Source organism: Sorex fumeus, unplaced genomic scaffold (assembly GCF_029834395.1).
Source record: "Sorex fumeus unplaced genomic scaffold, SorFum_2.1 ptg000007l, whole genome shotgun sequence".
Taxonomy (NCBI): Eukaryota; Metazoa; Chordata; class Mammalia; order Eulipotyphla; family Soricidae; genus Sorex; species Sorex fumeus.
The window spans coordinates 11,996,778-12,009,981 of record NW_026606064.1 but is presented as its reverse complement, the minus strand read 5'-3'; the positions used below and the strand labels follow the sequence as shown (position 1 = coordinate 12,009,981).

Genomic DNA, 13,204 nt, shown 5'->3' with positions numbered 1-13,204 from the left:
AGAGACAAGATGGGAAACTCAGAAACGTGCTCTGAATGCTCAGACGGCTGGAAGATCAAGGGAGAGAGCAAGGGCTAGTCTGGAGGCCGTTGGCTCTGTCAGGGGCTGACTTGTGTGAGGCCCTAAGGTTGATCTCTGGCACCACCAACCCCCCTCAAAGAAAAAAAAAATCTCCTAGGAAGACCACTCAGGAATCTGCAAACTCAGTTGTTTGGTTAATATTAGTTGTCAGCTTACATTTTACATACAAAAGAAAATCATTTCTAACTTGAATTAAGAATCAAAAATAAAACTTTAAAAATAAGGTGCCAGAGAGATAACCCAGAGGGTAAGGCTCTCACCTTGCAGGTGACCAGCCCAGGTTCAGTTCCTAAACACCACCTGGAGTGATCTCCTGAGTACACACCCTGAGCATTGTCAGGTGTCTCTATCCCCCCCCCCCCCCACACACACACACACACGCAATGAAAAAAAAAATGAAGAGTAAAAATATGGGCAGTGATTTTACACAAAAGTTTCTTTAAAAGAAAGAACTCTGGGGGGAAATTTCCTAAGTTCAATTACATTAATTTTAGTTAAAAACATTTTAAATTTTAAGAGCAATGAGCCAAAGAGAGGAAAAAAACATGTGCAACACATTTCACCTACATAGTCTGCATAACATATAAATAAATTGATGAGAAAGATAAATAATAAAATAGAAAACTGCATTGAGATAGTAACAGAAATTTCACAGGAAAAGACATGTATGACCAGCAAACACCGGAAACAATCTCAGTCTTACCAGTAGTCAGAAAATGCTGACTTTAAGGCCATATTAAAACGATTTCTCTCTCTCTCTCTCTCTCCCCCTCCGTCCCTCCCCCCCCCCCCTTCTCTCTCCTTCTGGTAATACTAAGAATTAGAAAAGACACAGAAGAGGAAGCACTTTGCAACATTAGAGCTGAGACTTTAAATTGTCACAAGACCTTTAGGAAAGGATTTGGCGATCTCTCGAGTTAGACATTGGCATAGCCTCTAACTCAGCCGCCTCATGCCCAATTTCTAGTCTAGCCTTGCAGAAGTCCCACACACATTCCCAGGCAACAGAGAATATGAAAACAGAAGCGGCTCAAACCTTCTTCCACCCCCACCTACAAAAAATAGGCAAATACATCATAGTCTGTTTACTCCAAGAACATCTCATTGTACAGCACGGGAAAAGTCAGTGGAATCAAGACATGCAAAACCCACAGCGATGTGCATGGATTTTCGAGTGTTGATTAAAAAACCCCAGTCTGGGACCAGAGCAATAGCGTAGTGGGTAGGACACTTGCTTTGCACATGGTGGACCCAGGTTCAATTCCTGGCATCCCAGATGGTCCCCCGAACACCGCCAGAAGTAATTCCTGAGTACAGAGCAGGAGTAACCCGTGAGTATCACAGGGTGTGGTCCAAAGGAAAGGGAGAGAAAAAATAAAAAACAAAGTCTCAGGAAGCTGTTGATTAGGTGCCATACTATTTCTATAAAACATAGGAAGAAGTAAACTAGAGCCTACAGCATGGAAACAGATGAATTCCACAACTTTTAAAGCTGGAGCGATAGCACAGTGGTAGGGCGTTTGCCTTACACGCGGCCAACATGGCCGACCCGAGTTCGATTCCTCCGCCCCTCTCGGAGAGCCCGGCAAGCTACCGAGAGTATCTAGCCCGCCCGGCAGAGCCTGGCAAGCTCCCCGTGACGTATTCGATATGCCAGACACAGTAACAACAAAGTCTCCAATGGAGACGTTACTGGGCCCGCTCGAGCAAATTGATGATCAACGGGAGGGTCTTTACCTTTACCTTTACCTTAAAAAGCCACGGATGGAGTCCACAAAGGCTGACATTTCAGGTGTTGGCACCAGGGGCACCTCCGGAGAGAGGGCAGGAGGATGGAGCTCTCTGAATGACCCATGGAGAGATGCAGGTTCTTTCTTCTTGGCATTCATTTCTCAGTGCTTTAAAGTGTGTATTTTACATAAACACAAATTACATAAAGTTACATAAATATGTATGTGAAATATTAACAAAACGGGGAGGGCATTTGCCTTGCACACAGCCGACCTGGGTTCGATTCCCAGCATCCCAAATGGTCCCTCGAGCACCGCCAGGAATAATTCCTGAGTGCAGAGCCAGGACTAACCCCCGAGCATTGCCATTAAGTTTTTTTTCCCGGGGCGGGGGAGGCCACACCCAGTGATGCTCAGGAGTTACTCCTGCCTCTGCATTCAGGAATAACTCTAGGCAGACTCGGCACCACATGCAGTTCCAGGGATCAAACCTGGGTTGACCACGTGCAAAGCAAGCTCCTTGCCCACTGTACTATCACTCCAGCCCCTAAAGTTTTGTTTGTTTGTTTTTGAAGACTCCTTTGGTGTCGCCAGTCCTCAGGATCAGGTCCCTGGGAAGGACTTGCTGTCCAGGTTAGCATCAGGTTTCTCTGCACAGTCATTGATGCCCTGAAGCAGGGGAGCAATGCCACCCGGTTATCCCAGGAAGGAAAGAGCAAGCCAAGGGGGCTGGATCGATAGCAAAACGGGGAGAGCATTTGCCTTGCACACAGCCGACCTGGGTTCGATTCCCAGCATCCCAAATGGTCCCTCGAGCACCGCCAGGAATAATTCCTGAGCGCAGAGCCAGGACTAACCCCTGAGCATTGCCGAGTGTGACCCAAAAAGAAAGAGAAAAAAAGAGCTAGCCTAGATTTCATAGGCTGACAGCTACAAACTGGAAGGTTTGAACATACCTGACCATCTCCCCCCCCCCCCCCCCCCCACACACACACAGCCTCCTCTCTTTAGGGCAAGACCTGCAGTATGTCTTCTATGAGTCCTTGCCATGGGGCTGGTCACAGAGGCTCAGGGCCTCCAGAAATCGCCTCATTTTATCATAAGCACATCTTTAAAGACCTTATCGCCAGAGCCAGAGCAATAACACAGCAAGTAGGGCACTGACCTTGGCACATGGTGACCTGAGTTCCGTCCCCGGCAGCCCATATGGTTCCCCAAGCTCTCTAGGGATGATCCCTGAGCACAGAGCCAGGAGTAAGCCCTGAGCACCTCCAGGTGTGACCCAGAAAACAAAAGCAAACTAAAAAGACTCTGTCTCCAAATATTAATCTCGGGGCCAGAGTGATAGTACAACAGGCAGGGCATTTATCTTGCCTTTTGATCTCCGGCATCATGTATGATCCTCCAAGCACTGCTGGAGTAATTCCTAAGTGCAGAGCCATGGATAACCCCTGAGCATCACTGGGTGTGTCTCCCTGCTCCCCCAAAAAAGACAACAACAGAAAAGAATATAGTCAGAAGTATTAGTTTGAAACCTCAGTATCTGAATTTGACAGTAACACAATTCAGCCCATAAGAGCAATTCTCAGAGAATATTATTCCCATGAACCCTCCTTGTGAGAGCTATGAGAAAATGAACTTGGACTGATCGGAAGATGATTGAGGAAATCATCCCGAAGTAATGTCAGTGATCAATGGATATATTTAGCGGCAGAACTAATACGAAAGCAACTGTGAGGGATAAGGTGGCAGAACAAGCTATAAATACATTCTGCCCTGGCGGCGCAGAAGGATGAGATGAGCCAAAAAATTGAGTCAAAGAAAGAAGCGAGGGACCTGAGTAAGTTTCCTGAGAGCCCCATCTGTAATACCTGGGAGTACAAAGTATCCAACATGGCAAATGAAACAGACAGGACCCTCTACGAACCCAGCCCATGTGCTAGAATTTTTACCTGTGGCCTGGGGGGTGGGGGGCAGGAGAAGTGAATTCATTAAATATTGTTGGACAGGGGCTGGAGTGACAGCACAGCGGGTAGGGCATTTGCCTTGCACGCAGCCAACATGTGTTGGGGTCAGGAGTTCCCTAGCCCTGGGAGGCACGGAGAGACCAGACAGACAACGTTCCTGCAGGAATTCAAGCGGGGTTTTATTCAAGCCAGCATGCTGGGGCTCTGCAACATACCCAAGAGTGGGCAGAGGCTGAGAGCCCCGAACTCAGAAACAGGTCATCTTTTATACAGTTTGAGAACAAAGACCACATATTTTTCCCACATATTTTTCACATACATGTTTTGCTAGGTTCCTTACAGTTTTTCTTGCAGTATCTCGACTCAAACACCTTGACCCGGTCACATAGTTTCAGTTTCCAGAATGGTCAAAACACTCTATCTGTCTTTAAATAGTTATGTCTAACCCATACCTTACACATCTACTGGGTTCAATCCAATTTTGTAACCTCAAGGCTGCTGAACAGTTTACAGAAAGCAATTTTGCAAGTTAATTAACTCCTTCCTAGCCTTCCTAGCTCCTTTCACATGGCCGACACAGGTTCGATTCCCAGCATCCCATATGGTCCCCCGAGCACTGCCAGGAGTAATTCCTGAGTGCATGAGCCAAGAGTAACCCCTGAGCATCACCGGGTGTGACCCAAAAAGAAAAAAAATACATTGTTGGACCACTGACTAGCTGTCTGCATAAAAAACAGAATTGAAGCCACACGTTTCACTGCCCCTCACGTTAAATTTCAAGTGGATCGAAGATTTAGATGTGAAAATAAAGCTTTCATAATTTCAGCGGGCGACAAGAACCAAGTGCTGAAAGGAGGATGGTAAAAGGATGTATACATGATAACCTTGTAGTGCCTGCACTGCAAACCATAATGACCAAAAGGAGGGTGTGGAGAGAGGGAGAGAGGAGAAAAGTATCTGCTGTGGAGGAAGACTGGGGGTGGGAGGAAGGGAAATGAGGCCGTTGATGGTGGGAAATGTACACTGGTGAAGGGATGGGTGTTGAAACATTGTATGACTGAAACCCAGTCATGGACAACTTTGTAACTGTTTATCTCAGAGTGATTTAATTAAAAAAAAATTTTAGGGGCTGGAGTGATAGTACAGTGGGTAGGGCATTTGCCTTGCATGCGACCGACCAGGGTTCGATTCCCAGCATCCCATGTGGTCCCTTGAGCACCGCCAGGAGTGAGTCCTGAGTGCAAATCCAGGAGTAACCTCTGTGCATCACCGGGTGTGGCCCAAAAAAGCAAAATAATAATAATTTTTTAAAAAAATACATGGGGGAGAGCACTGACCTTCCAGGAGTGAGGCTATGAGTTTGATCCCCAACACCACTGCTCATGCCTAGCATGAACCCCACACCAACTATGTAAGTGACACCCCCCCCCGTCTTCAGAGAGAAGGGAATGAAGGGGGGGGGGAAGTTCAGAGGAGGGGCTGGAGCGATAGCACTGCGGATAGGGCGTTTGCCTTGCACGCGGCTGACCCGGGTTCGATTCCTACCATCCCATATGGTCCCCTGAGCACCTCCAGGGGTAATTCCTGAGCACAGAGCCGGGAGTGACCCCTGTGCATTGCCGGGTGTGACCCAAAAAGCAAAAAAAAAAAAAGTTTGGAGGAAAAAGGAGTTCTTTTTTGGAAAACCTTGAATTAAGGAAGACCATCCTAACTACAGCTGAAATGGTGGGGGTGGGAGTAAAGGGGGGTGGGAGTGGGGGTAAAATCCGGGATCCAGCAAAGAAAAATTCAGAATAAAACAGAACTACATAGAAATCCAAGCCCTTGGCGTCACCCCCAAGCAGCCTAAGTTCAAAGGCAAACGACATAAAACTGGGAGAAACATTTCCTGCGAACCATAGACTGGCAAGTGACTATAATCTCCGTAAAACTGGCTGGGGGGCTTTTCAAGAAGATAAATGAAGGACATTACAGAAAAATTAGCAAAATATCAGAACAGACACATCACGGGGGGGGGGGGGGAGTACTAAAGACCAAGAACCATGAAAGGATGATGAGCACCAGAAGAAAAGACGCAACCCGTCATCCACCTTCCCTCCAACCACAGGGACAGAGATCCGCGTGTTTGGACCCGGGGTGAGGCTGCCGCCAATGAGGTAGGCAGCGTTCTCCGGTGGCAGGTTACATTGCGACCATTGTACAGGGGACAGAGTGGTGAGATCTATCAGAATATCAAGCGTGAGCCCCTCTGCAAGGAAGGAGGAGAGCTCTCCCCCAACCCATCTTGCACAAATGCAGGATTAACAGCTCTATGGAGATGCTGTGTAGACTGCCGCCTCATAAGCATCCAGGGGAATGGGGAGTACTCACAAATAAGGACCCACTGAAATAAACGATTCTGTATACACTGTCACTGTCACTGTCCTCCCATTGTTCATCGATTTGCTCAAGCGGGCCCAGTAACGTCTCCGCTGTGTGACTTGTTGTTACTGTGTTTGGCATATCGAATACATCACGGGTACCTTGCCAGGCTCTGCTGTGCGGGCGAGATACTCTCGGTAGCTTGCCGGGCTCTCTGAGAGGGGCGGAGGAATCGAACTCGGGTCAGCCATGTTGGCTGCGTGCAAGGCAAACGCCCTACCGCTGTGCTATCGGTCCAGCCCTGTATACACACGGGGAAGTAATACTAGGCCGCCAAATAGAGGCACTGGTGTTGAAAGATCTCTGGGCTTATAGCACAGTACCTGCAGCGGCAGGCTCCCTCGTGTTTTGAAAAAAAGGGTAAGAGTGAAAGACTGTTCATTTTTTGTCTGTAGAAGCAAAAATTTCTAGAAGGTTCTAAAAAAAAAACCTAATTGAGTTTCTACAACTATACAAGAAGTGGAGCACAGAGTGCGGGGGGACACTTTGCACTGTGTGACTTGGCCTCATTTCTGCAGTTGGACGTTGGTGAATGAATGCCTGTTCAGGAATGCAGTACATTTTCATTCGTTTTTGTTTTAGGGCTACCACTTGGCTGTGCTCAGAATTTAACTCCTGTCTCTGTGCTCAGGGGGTCACTCCCACTAGGGGCTTGGGGGAAATACATGGGGGGGGCTGGGGGTTGAACCCGGGTCAGTCTCTTGCAAGGTAAAAACTTTAACCCGTGTACAATCTCTCTGGCCCTAAGTTTACGTTTATTTATTTATTTGTGAAACACCATGAGGTACAGTTGTAGATTTACAAATTTTTGTGCCTGGGTTTCAATTATACAATGACCAAGTACCCATCCCTCCACCAGTGCCCATTTTCCACCACCACGGATCCCAGTATCCCTCCCACCCCCCATTCCCCCCATCCCACCCTGTCTGTGGCAGGGCTTCCCTTTTGTTCTCTCTCTCCTTTTGGGTGTTGTGGTTTGCAAAAGAGGCACTGAGTGGCAATCATGTTTGGTCTATAGTCTACTTGCAGCATGCTTCTCCCATCCTGGGAGGAGGATCCTCACAACACCCTTTATTTGGTGCTCCTTTCTCTATCTGAGCTCCCTTTTCCCCTAGCATGTGTGGCTGGCCTCCAAGCCATGGATCAAAACTCCTGGTACTAATCTCAGCCACTCTTGGGTGTTAGACATAGAAAGATTGCATTCACCTAAGTTTACATTTTAAAGGAAACCCAGTTCTGCTAATTTAGCACTCAGCTAGGCCAAACTAGCCCCTGACCCTCTCAGAATCATTCTTTTGTCTATAAACAAAGGGCTGCTCTAAAGGTCTCCGAGGTCCTGGGAGCACCCGGTTAATAGGGTGGGAGCACCCGGTTAATAGGGAGGTGAGTGCAGAGAAACCTCCCTCCTGGCAGTCAGGGCGCCGGCCCCGGTGGTGACACACTCAGTAATCAGTGACTTGCTTGAGAGATAGCAGCCTCAGCCGGCCCTTCCGTTGCAGAACCAGACATCCTGGGTCCTGTCGAGCATGGCTGCACTGTACTGGAGAGTGCGAGGCCAGGGGAAGAAGGCCATCGACTGTCTCCGTCAAGCCCTACACTACGCCCCGCATCAGATGAAGGTAAGTGGGAAGCAGAGGCATGAGCTCTTGCTCTTTATAGGTCTTTCCCAGTGGGGTTGTTGGGACTTTTTTAGATTTGTTGTTGTTTGTTTGTTTGTTTAATTTCTGTTTTGGTACCACATCCAACTGTGCTCAGGGACCATTTGTGGCGGGCTCAGGGGAAGATACGGGGTGTCGGGGATTGAACCCAGGTTGGCTGCATGCCAGGCAAATGCCCTACCCACTGTCCCATCGCTCCCCTTTCTCAGTGGTTTATTCTAGGGTTTCAACAGCCTTCCCCAAGGCTGAGCCAGAAAGCAGTGGCAAAAGGCGCGGACGGGACAGAGAGGAAAACCAAGATCCGAGGGAAGTCTTCAAGATCACCAGAGGCGGCTCTTGCCAGGGTCACAGTCCCCCATCCCCAAAGTATACACAAGTAGCCACACAGGGCTGCCGCCACACTTATGCAGATACATACACACACCTACACACAGCCTGGGCCAGACTCCATGCAGTGGCCATACTGGGCCACCAGCCACTTCTGCAGACCTACACACACACACACACACACACACACACACACACACACACCCGGGCCAGAAGGCCCATAACCCTTGCCAGCATCCCTCCAGACACCCCCGCTGGATTCCAGCCCACACACAGAAGCCTGTTGTCAGTCTCTTCAAAAAAAAAAAAATCGGGAGGGGGGAGGGACTGGAGCTATATTATAGGGGGTGAGGCATATGCTTTGCACGTTTCAGACCTGGGTTCAACCCTGGCACCCAGTATGGTCCCCCGACCTGCCAGGGCAATCCCTGAGCGCAGAGCCAGGAGTAAGCCCTGAGCAATGCACATGTGTGGCCAAACAAACCAAAACTCTCAGCCAGATCCTGTTGATGGATCTTTCTGCGGCACAGGAACAGCCCACTCACCCGCCAGCCTTACAGCTTCTGTCGGGGCTCAGGCGGCCTACCAGTGACTGGCCTTTCACAGCCCTTTTGTGCCCACATGTCCATGATGTGCTATTCGGGCCTCCCTGACCACGGAAGGCAGTTTTTGGACTGGAGGGCGGGGCCCAGCCATCCCCATCCCATGTGACCGGCTCTGTGGTCTGTGGCCTCAGCTAGTGGTCTGCACTCCGGGGGTCTGTGCATCCAACAAAGTTTTTTTTTTTTCCTCACCCTGTTCCCTCAGTATCTCCTGGAGAACCGGTATATGGTGTGATGTTAGACCATGGATGGCTGCTGGAGCCATCACATGTAAAGGGACCCAGAGGGCATGATACTAACGGTGTGACTTCTTGTCCACGGCAACATGCAGTGCTGGATTCTGTCACCAGAAAGGAAAGGGCCTGAATGCTAGATCCAGGGTCAAAATGCCTCTAAAGAAGGCCTGGGGCTTTGGGGCCAATGTAATTCCTGCATGCAGAGCCAGGAGTAACTCCTGAGCATTGCTGGGTGTGACCCAAAAAAGCCAGAAAAAAAAAAAGGCCCAGAGCTTCAGAAATGTGCGCTGTCAGCCTGAGCAGCCCCGGGCACCCTTTCTGCCTTCACTGTCCCCGGAAGCCCCTCGAGGCCCTGGTGAGGTGGGGTACAGGCAAGGTATCGCTGGGGCCTTGGGCACATTTTTAGGCAGCCCCTGCTTCCCGGGGCTCAGCTGTCCTTGCTGGAATGCTGGCCCTCCGTGGTCCTGGCACTGTCTGTGGCCAGCCCAGCCCTCCTCCCCGTGGTAGGGACAGTGCAGTGGCATGTGCAAACTCCCAGACTCACTCAGCAGATTGCTCCACCTACCCTCATCCCTCCCTGCCGCAGTGCTGGGGATCAAACCCTGGGGCCTCAGGTACTGGAGACACATGCCCTCCCTCAGAGCCACATCCTGGGTCCATTTGGGAAAAATGCATGGCGGATGGGGGTGGGGGTGGGAACAGGGTCTGGTTTGGACCACACCCAGCGATGCTGGTGAAGGGGGTGCGGGGGGGAGTCTACACTCTGCTCCTCCCGGATGGCACAGTAGCAGGGATGGAACCCGGGCCAGGACTCCAGCCCTCTGTGCTCTCCCCACCCCTCCACCCGGACTGCCCCCTCCCCCTCCCCCCCAGCTCAGAAGGGAGCTCGCAAGTGAGTCCTCACCCCTCCCGCCTCTCTGCCCGCCCTCCTAGGACGTGCCGCTCATCAGCCTGGCCAATATCCTGCACAACGCCAAGCTCTGGAACGACGCCGTGATTGTGGCCACCATGGCCGTGGAGATCGCCCCCCACTTTGCTGTCAACCACTTCACGCTTGGCAATGTCTATGTAGCGATGGTGAGTCGTGTGGGGGCGGGGCGAGCTGGCACGGGGGTGGGGCGAGCTAGAGGGGCGGGGCTAGGTAACATGGGCGGGGCGAGCCAGATGGGCGGGGTTAGGCATCATGGGGGCGGGGCGATCCGGATGGGCGGGGCTAGGTATCATGGGGGCGGGGCGAGGCAGGGGCACACCTAGTTAACATGGGGGCGGGGTGGGCCAGTATATCTTGAAGGGGGAGGCCTTCTTTTTTGGGACCGCTTCCAATTCAGAACCCCTGGACTATATATCCATGTCCTCCCACATCCCCTGTCAGTCTCACGTCTAAAACTGCTCCCGCTGTTGAAAGTCTTTGGATCAGGGGTCTGCCGGGTGCTATTCCTGTTTATTCTTTTTTGGGGTTTTGCTTTGGGGAACCACACCCAGCTGAGCTCCTGGCGGCACCTGGGGACCAGGTGTGGTGCCAGGTACGGAACCTGGGTTGGACAGCTCTCCCTCTAGGCCAGCATCTTTCCTGCTGCCCCGAGAGGTGCTTTTTTTTTTTCCTCTCTTTTTCTATAATATATGAAATTCATCCACATGTATGGCTCCTCACCGCACAGGACTCCACACTCCCAGAGCCAGATTTACTTGGAATTCCTTATTTCCTTCGTTTTGTTTTGGGGCCGCACCCAGTTGTGCTCAGGGCTTACTCCTTCAAGGGATCACTCCTGACAAGGCTCGGAGAACCATAAGGGGTGCCAGGGATCGAACTGGGTCTGCAGCACGCGAGGCAAACACCCCACCCACTGTACTATCTCTCTGTCCCCAGATGTACTCAGAATTTTCTGGACACATCCTTTGTTCCCGCGGACCTTCCCTAGGAGCTCACCCAGGCCCTGAGCACATTTGTGCTTGCTTTGTTTCGGTGCTAAGCCAGGGAGCTCTTGCTGAGTCTGTTTACTCTCTCTCTCTCTGTCTTTTTTTTTCTTTTTGGGGTCACACCCAGCGATGCTCATGGGGTTACACTTGACTGCACCCAGGAATTACTCCTGGAGGTGCTTGGGGAACCATATGGGATGTTGGATCGAACCCAGGTCAGCCGCATGCAAGGCAAACGCCCTACCCGCTGTGCTATCACTCTGGCCCGTAGCTCATTTTCTCTTAAGTATTTGTTTGCTGCTAGACTTCCTTAACGGGAACCTCCCTTCTCCATGTCCCTGCATTTGACCCAGTGGTAGGCGGGTGGGAGCCCCCACCCCCACCCTCTGCATACTTGACACATGCCCAAGGGTTGGTTTCATGGGGGAACCACTTAACAGAGAATGGCAGTGCCAGCCTCCACCGCTCGATGTTCTCGTGGGAAACTTGGGAACTTGAGATACCCCAAAGCAGTCCCTCAGCCCCCACACCCTCTCCCCCCTCCCTCCCACCCTCTCACCCACACAGAAGCAGCCCTCAGCCAGACCGAGCTGAGATTCCTGCCGTCCACTTTGATCTCACACTGGGTGCCGCTCCTGTGGGTGTGCCCAGGGTCCCCCCCCCCCCAATAAAGGTGAAAACCGAAGGAGCCCCTCAGGGCTGGGTGTCATCGCCCACTTCCAGAGGCAGGAGGCAAGGCGGGATCTGCTCCAGTCCCTCTTCCTCGACGTGCAGATTTTCCTCTCTGCCTCTTCAGCCCCCGAGTCTGTGTTCGGACCCGCAGGATGAATGTGCCACCCCGTTGGGCCAGGAGGACTCTGCCCCCAGTAGCTGCGGGCTCTCCCCTGAGGGTTGGGACAGACACCCGGAGCGTGCCCGGTGGTTTCTAAAATGCTGTGGGGGAGGAGGGAACAGTCCAACTTTAGGGAGACGATGGAGGGCGTTTACTCCCATCCCCCAGCCAGAGTAGAGCGACCCATGCACGGGCAATTGATGTGCATGCATGGGGTGCAGTTCTAGAAGATTCTGAGGGTTTCGGCGGGAGGAAGGAAGGAAACGATCCCCGGAGCGCCAAGCGCAGGACCCTGATGGGAGCAGGTACCCGGCCCCATTGGCCGTGGCAACCCCTGTTGGGTTAGACCCCGGGGGCGCGGGTCTCTCCATCCCCCTTGGCCCCTGTGTGCTTGGAGAGGCTTCAGCTCGTGGGCAGAGGGACTGTTCCCTCCCAGGCCTCAGTGCTTTCCTGAGAAAAACGCAGCGGGGTCAGGCCCAGGCATTTCTGGACGGCAGAAGCGTGTCTGGCTCCACCAGTCCTCCGCCCCTCACCCTGTCCCTTTGCCCCTTCTGCAGGAAGAGTTTGAAAAGGCGCTGGTGTGGTACGAATCAACACTGAAGCTGCAGCCCGAGTTTGTCCCCGCCAAAACCCGAATCCAGACCATCCAGTGTCACTTAATGCTGAAGAAGGCCCGACGCGCCCCTTAGTGGCCCCTGAACCCGCCCCTGCCTCCCTCTCTCTCTCTCTCTCTCCTCTCTCTCTCCTCTCTTCTTTCTCTCTCTCCTCTCTCTCCTCTATTTCTCTCCTCTTTCTCTCTTCTTTCTCCCTCTCTCCCTCTCACCTCTCTCCACTCTCTCTCCTCTCCTCTCTCCTCTCTCTCCTTTTTCTCCTCTCTCTCTCTCTCTCTCTCTCTCTCTCTCTCTCTCTCTCTCTTTCTTTTTCTCAAGGTCCTTTAAAAAAACAATGAATAAGAAGAGAAATCAATCATTGTCAGTATCTACCTTTAATGATGTCTGTAAGATGCCTGAATAACATGACTTATAACAGGACTTTTATCTACGTGGGAACCGGTTTGTTTTTGTTAAGTTCCTCCTCCCCGCCCTCCCCTCCCCTCCCCCCCCAAACCCCCTCCTCAGCCAACCTGAAAAATGACAAACTTAACTCCAGGGGGCCGGGGTGGGGGGTGGGGGGGATGCAGCTTAGAGATACCGTGTAAATACCCACCGGAGTCCTTCCCCGAGCTGTGCCCTCATCTCCAGCCCTGCTGCCCTTCAGGGCCGCTCTCGGTGCTCCGGCAAGCCTCCTCCTGCAGAGCCGAGGGCCCCCCACCCCACCCCACCCCCGCCGCGTGCGTGTGTCCCCTCTTGTCTGTAGAAACACCGAGGCCCGTCGGGTGCCGGCCAGCGAGCAGCAGCGGCCCCCATCCCCACCCCAGCCGTCCATCCTACCTG

At 51.9% G+C, this 13,204-nt stretch overlaps 1 protein-coding gene across 2 annotated transcripts in view; it reads left to right on the top strand.

Moving 5' to 3' along the window:
• TTC17 (tetratricopeptide repeat domain 17) overlaps positions 1-12,903 on the top strand; it is a 119,687-nt gene extending 106,784 nt beyond the window's left edge. For both annotated transcript variants that reach the window (XM_056133254.1, XM_056133245.1), the window contains exons 23-25: positions 7,699-7,818; positions 9,956-10,099; positions 12,329-12,903. In XM_056133254.1, coding sequence (XP_055989229.1) covers positions 7,699-7,818; positions 9,956-10,099; positions 12,329-12,460 — 396 coding nt within the window. In that variant the 3' untranslated portion in view covers positions 12,461-12,903. The remainder of the gene's footprint in view (positions 1-7,698; positions 7,819-9,955; positions 10,100-12,328) is intronic.
• The last annotated feature ends 301 nt before the right edge of the window (positions 12,904-13,204 follow it).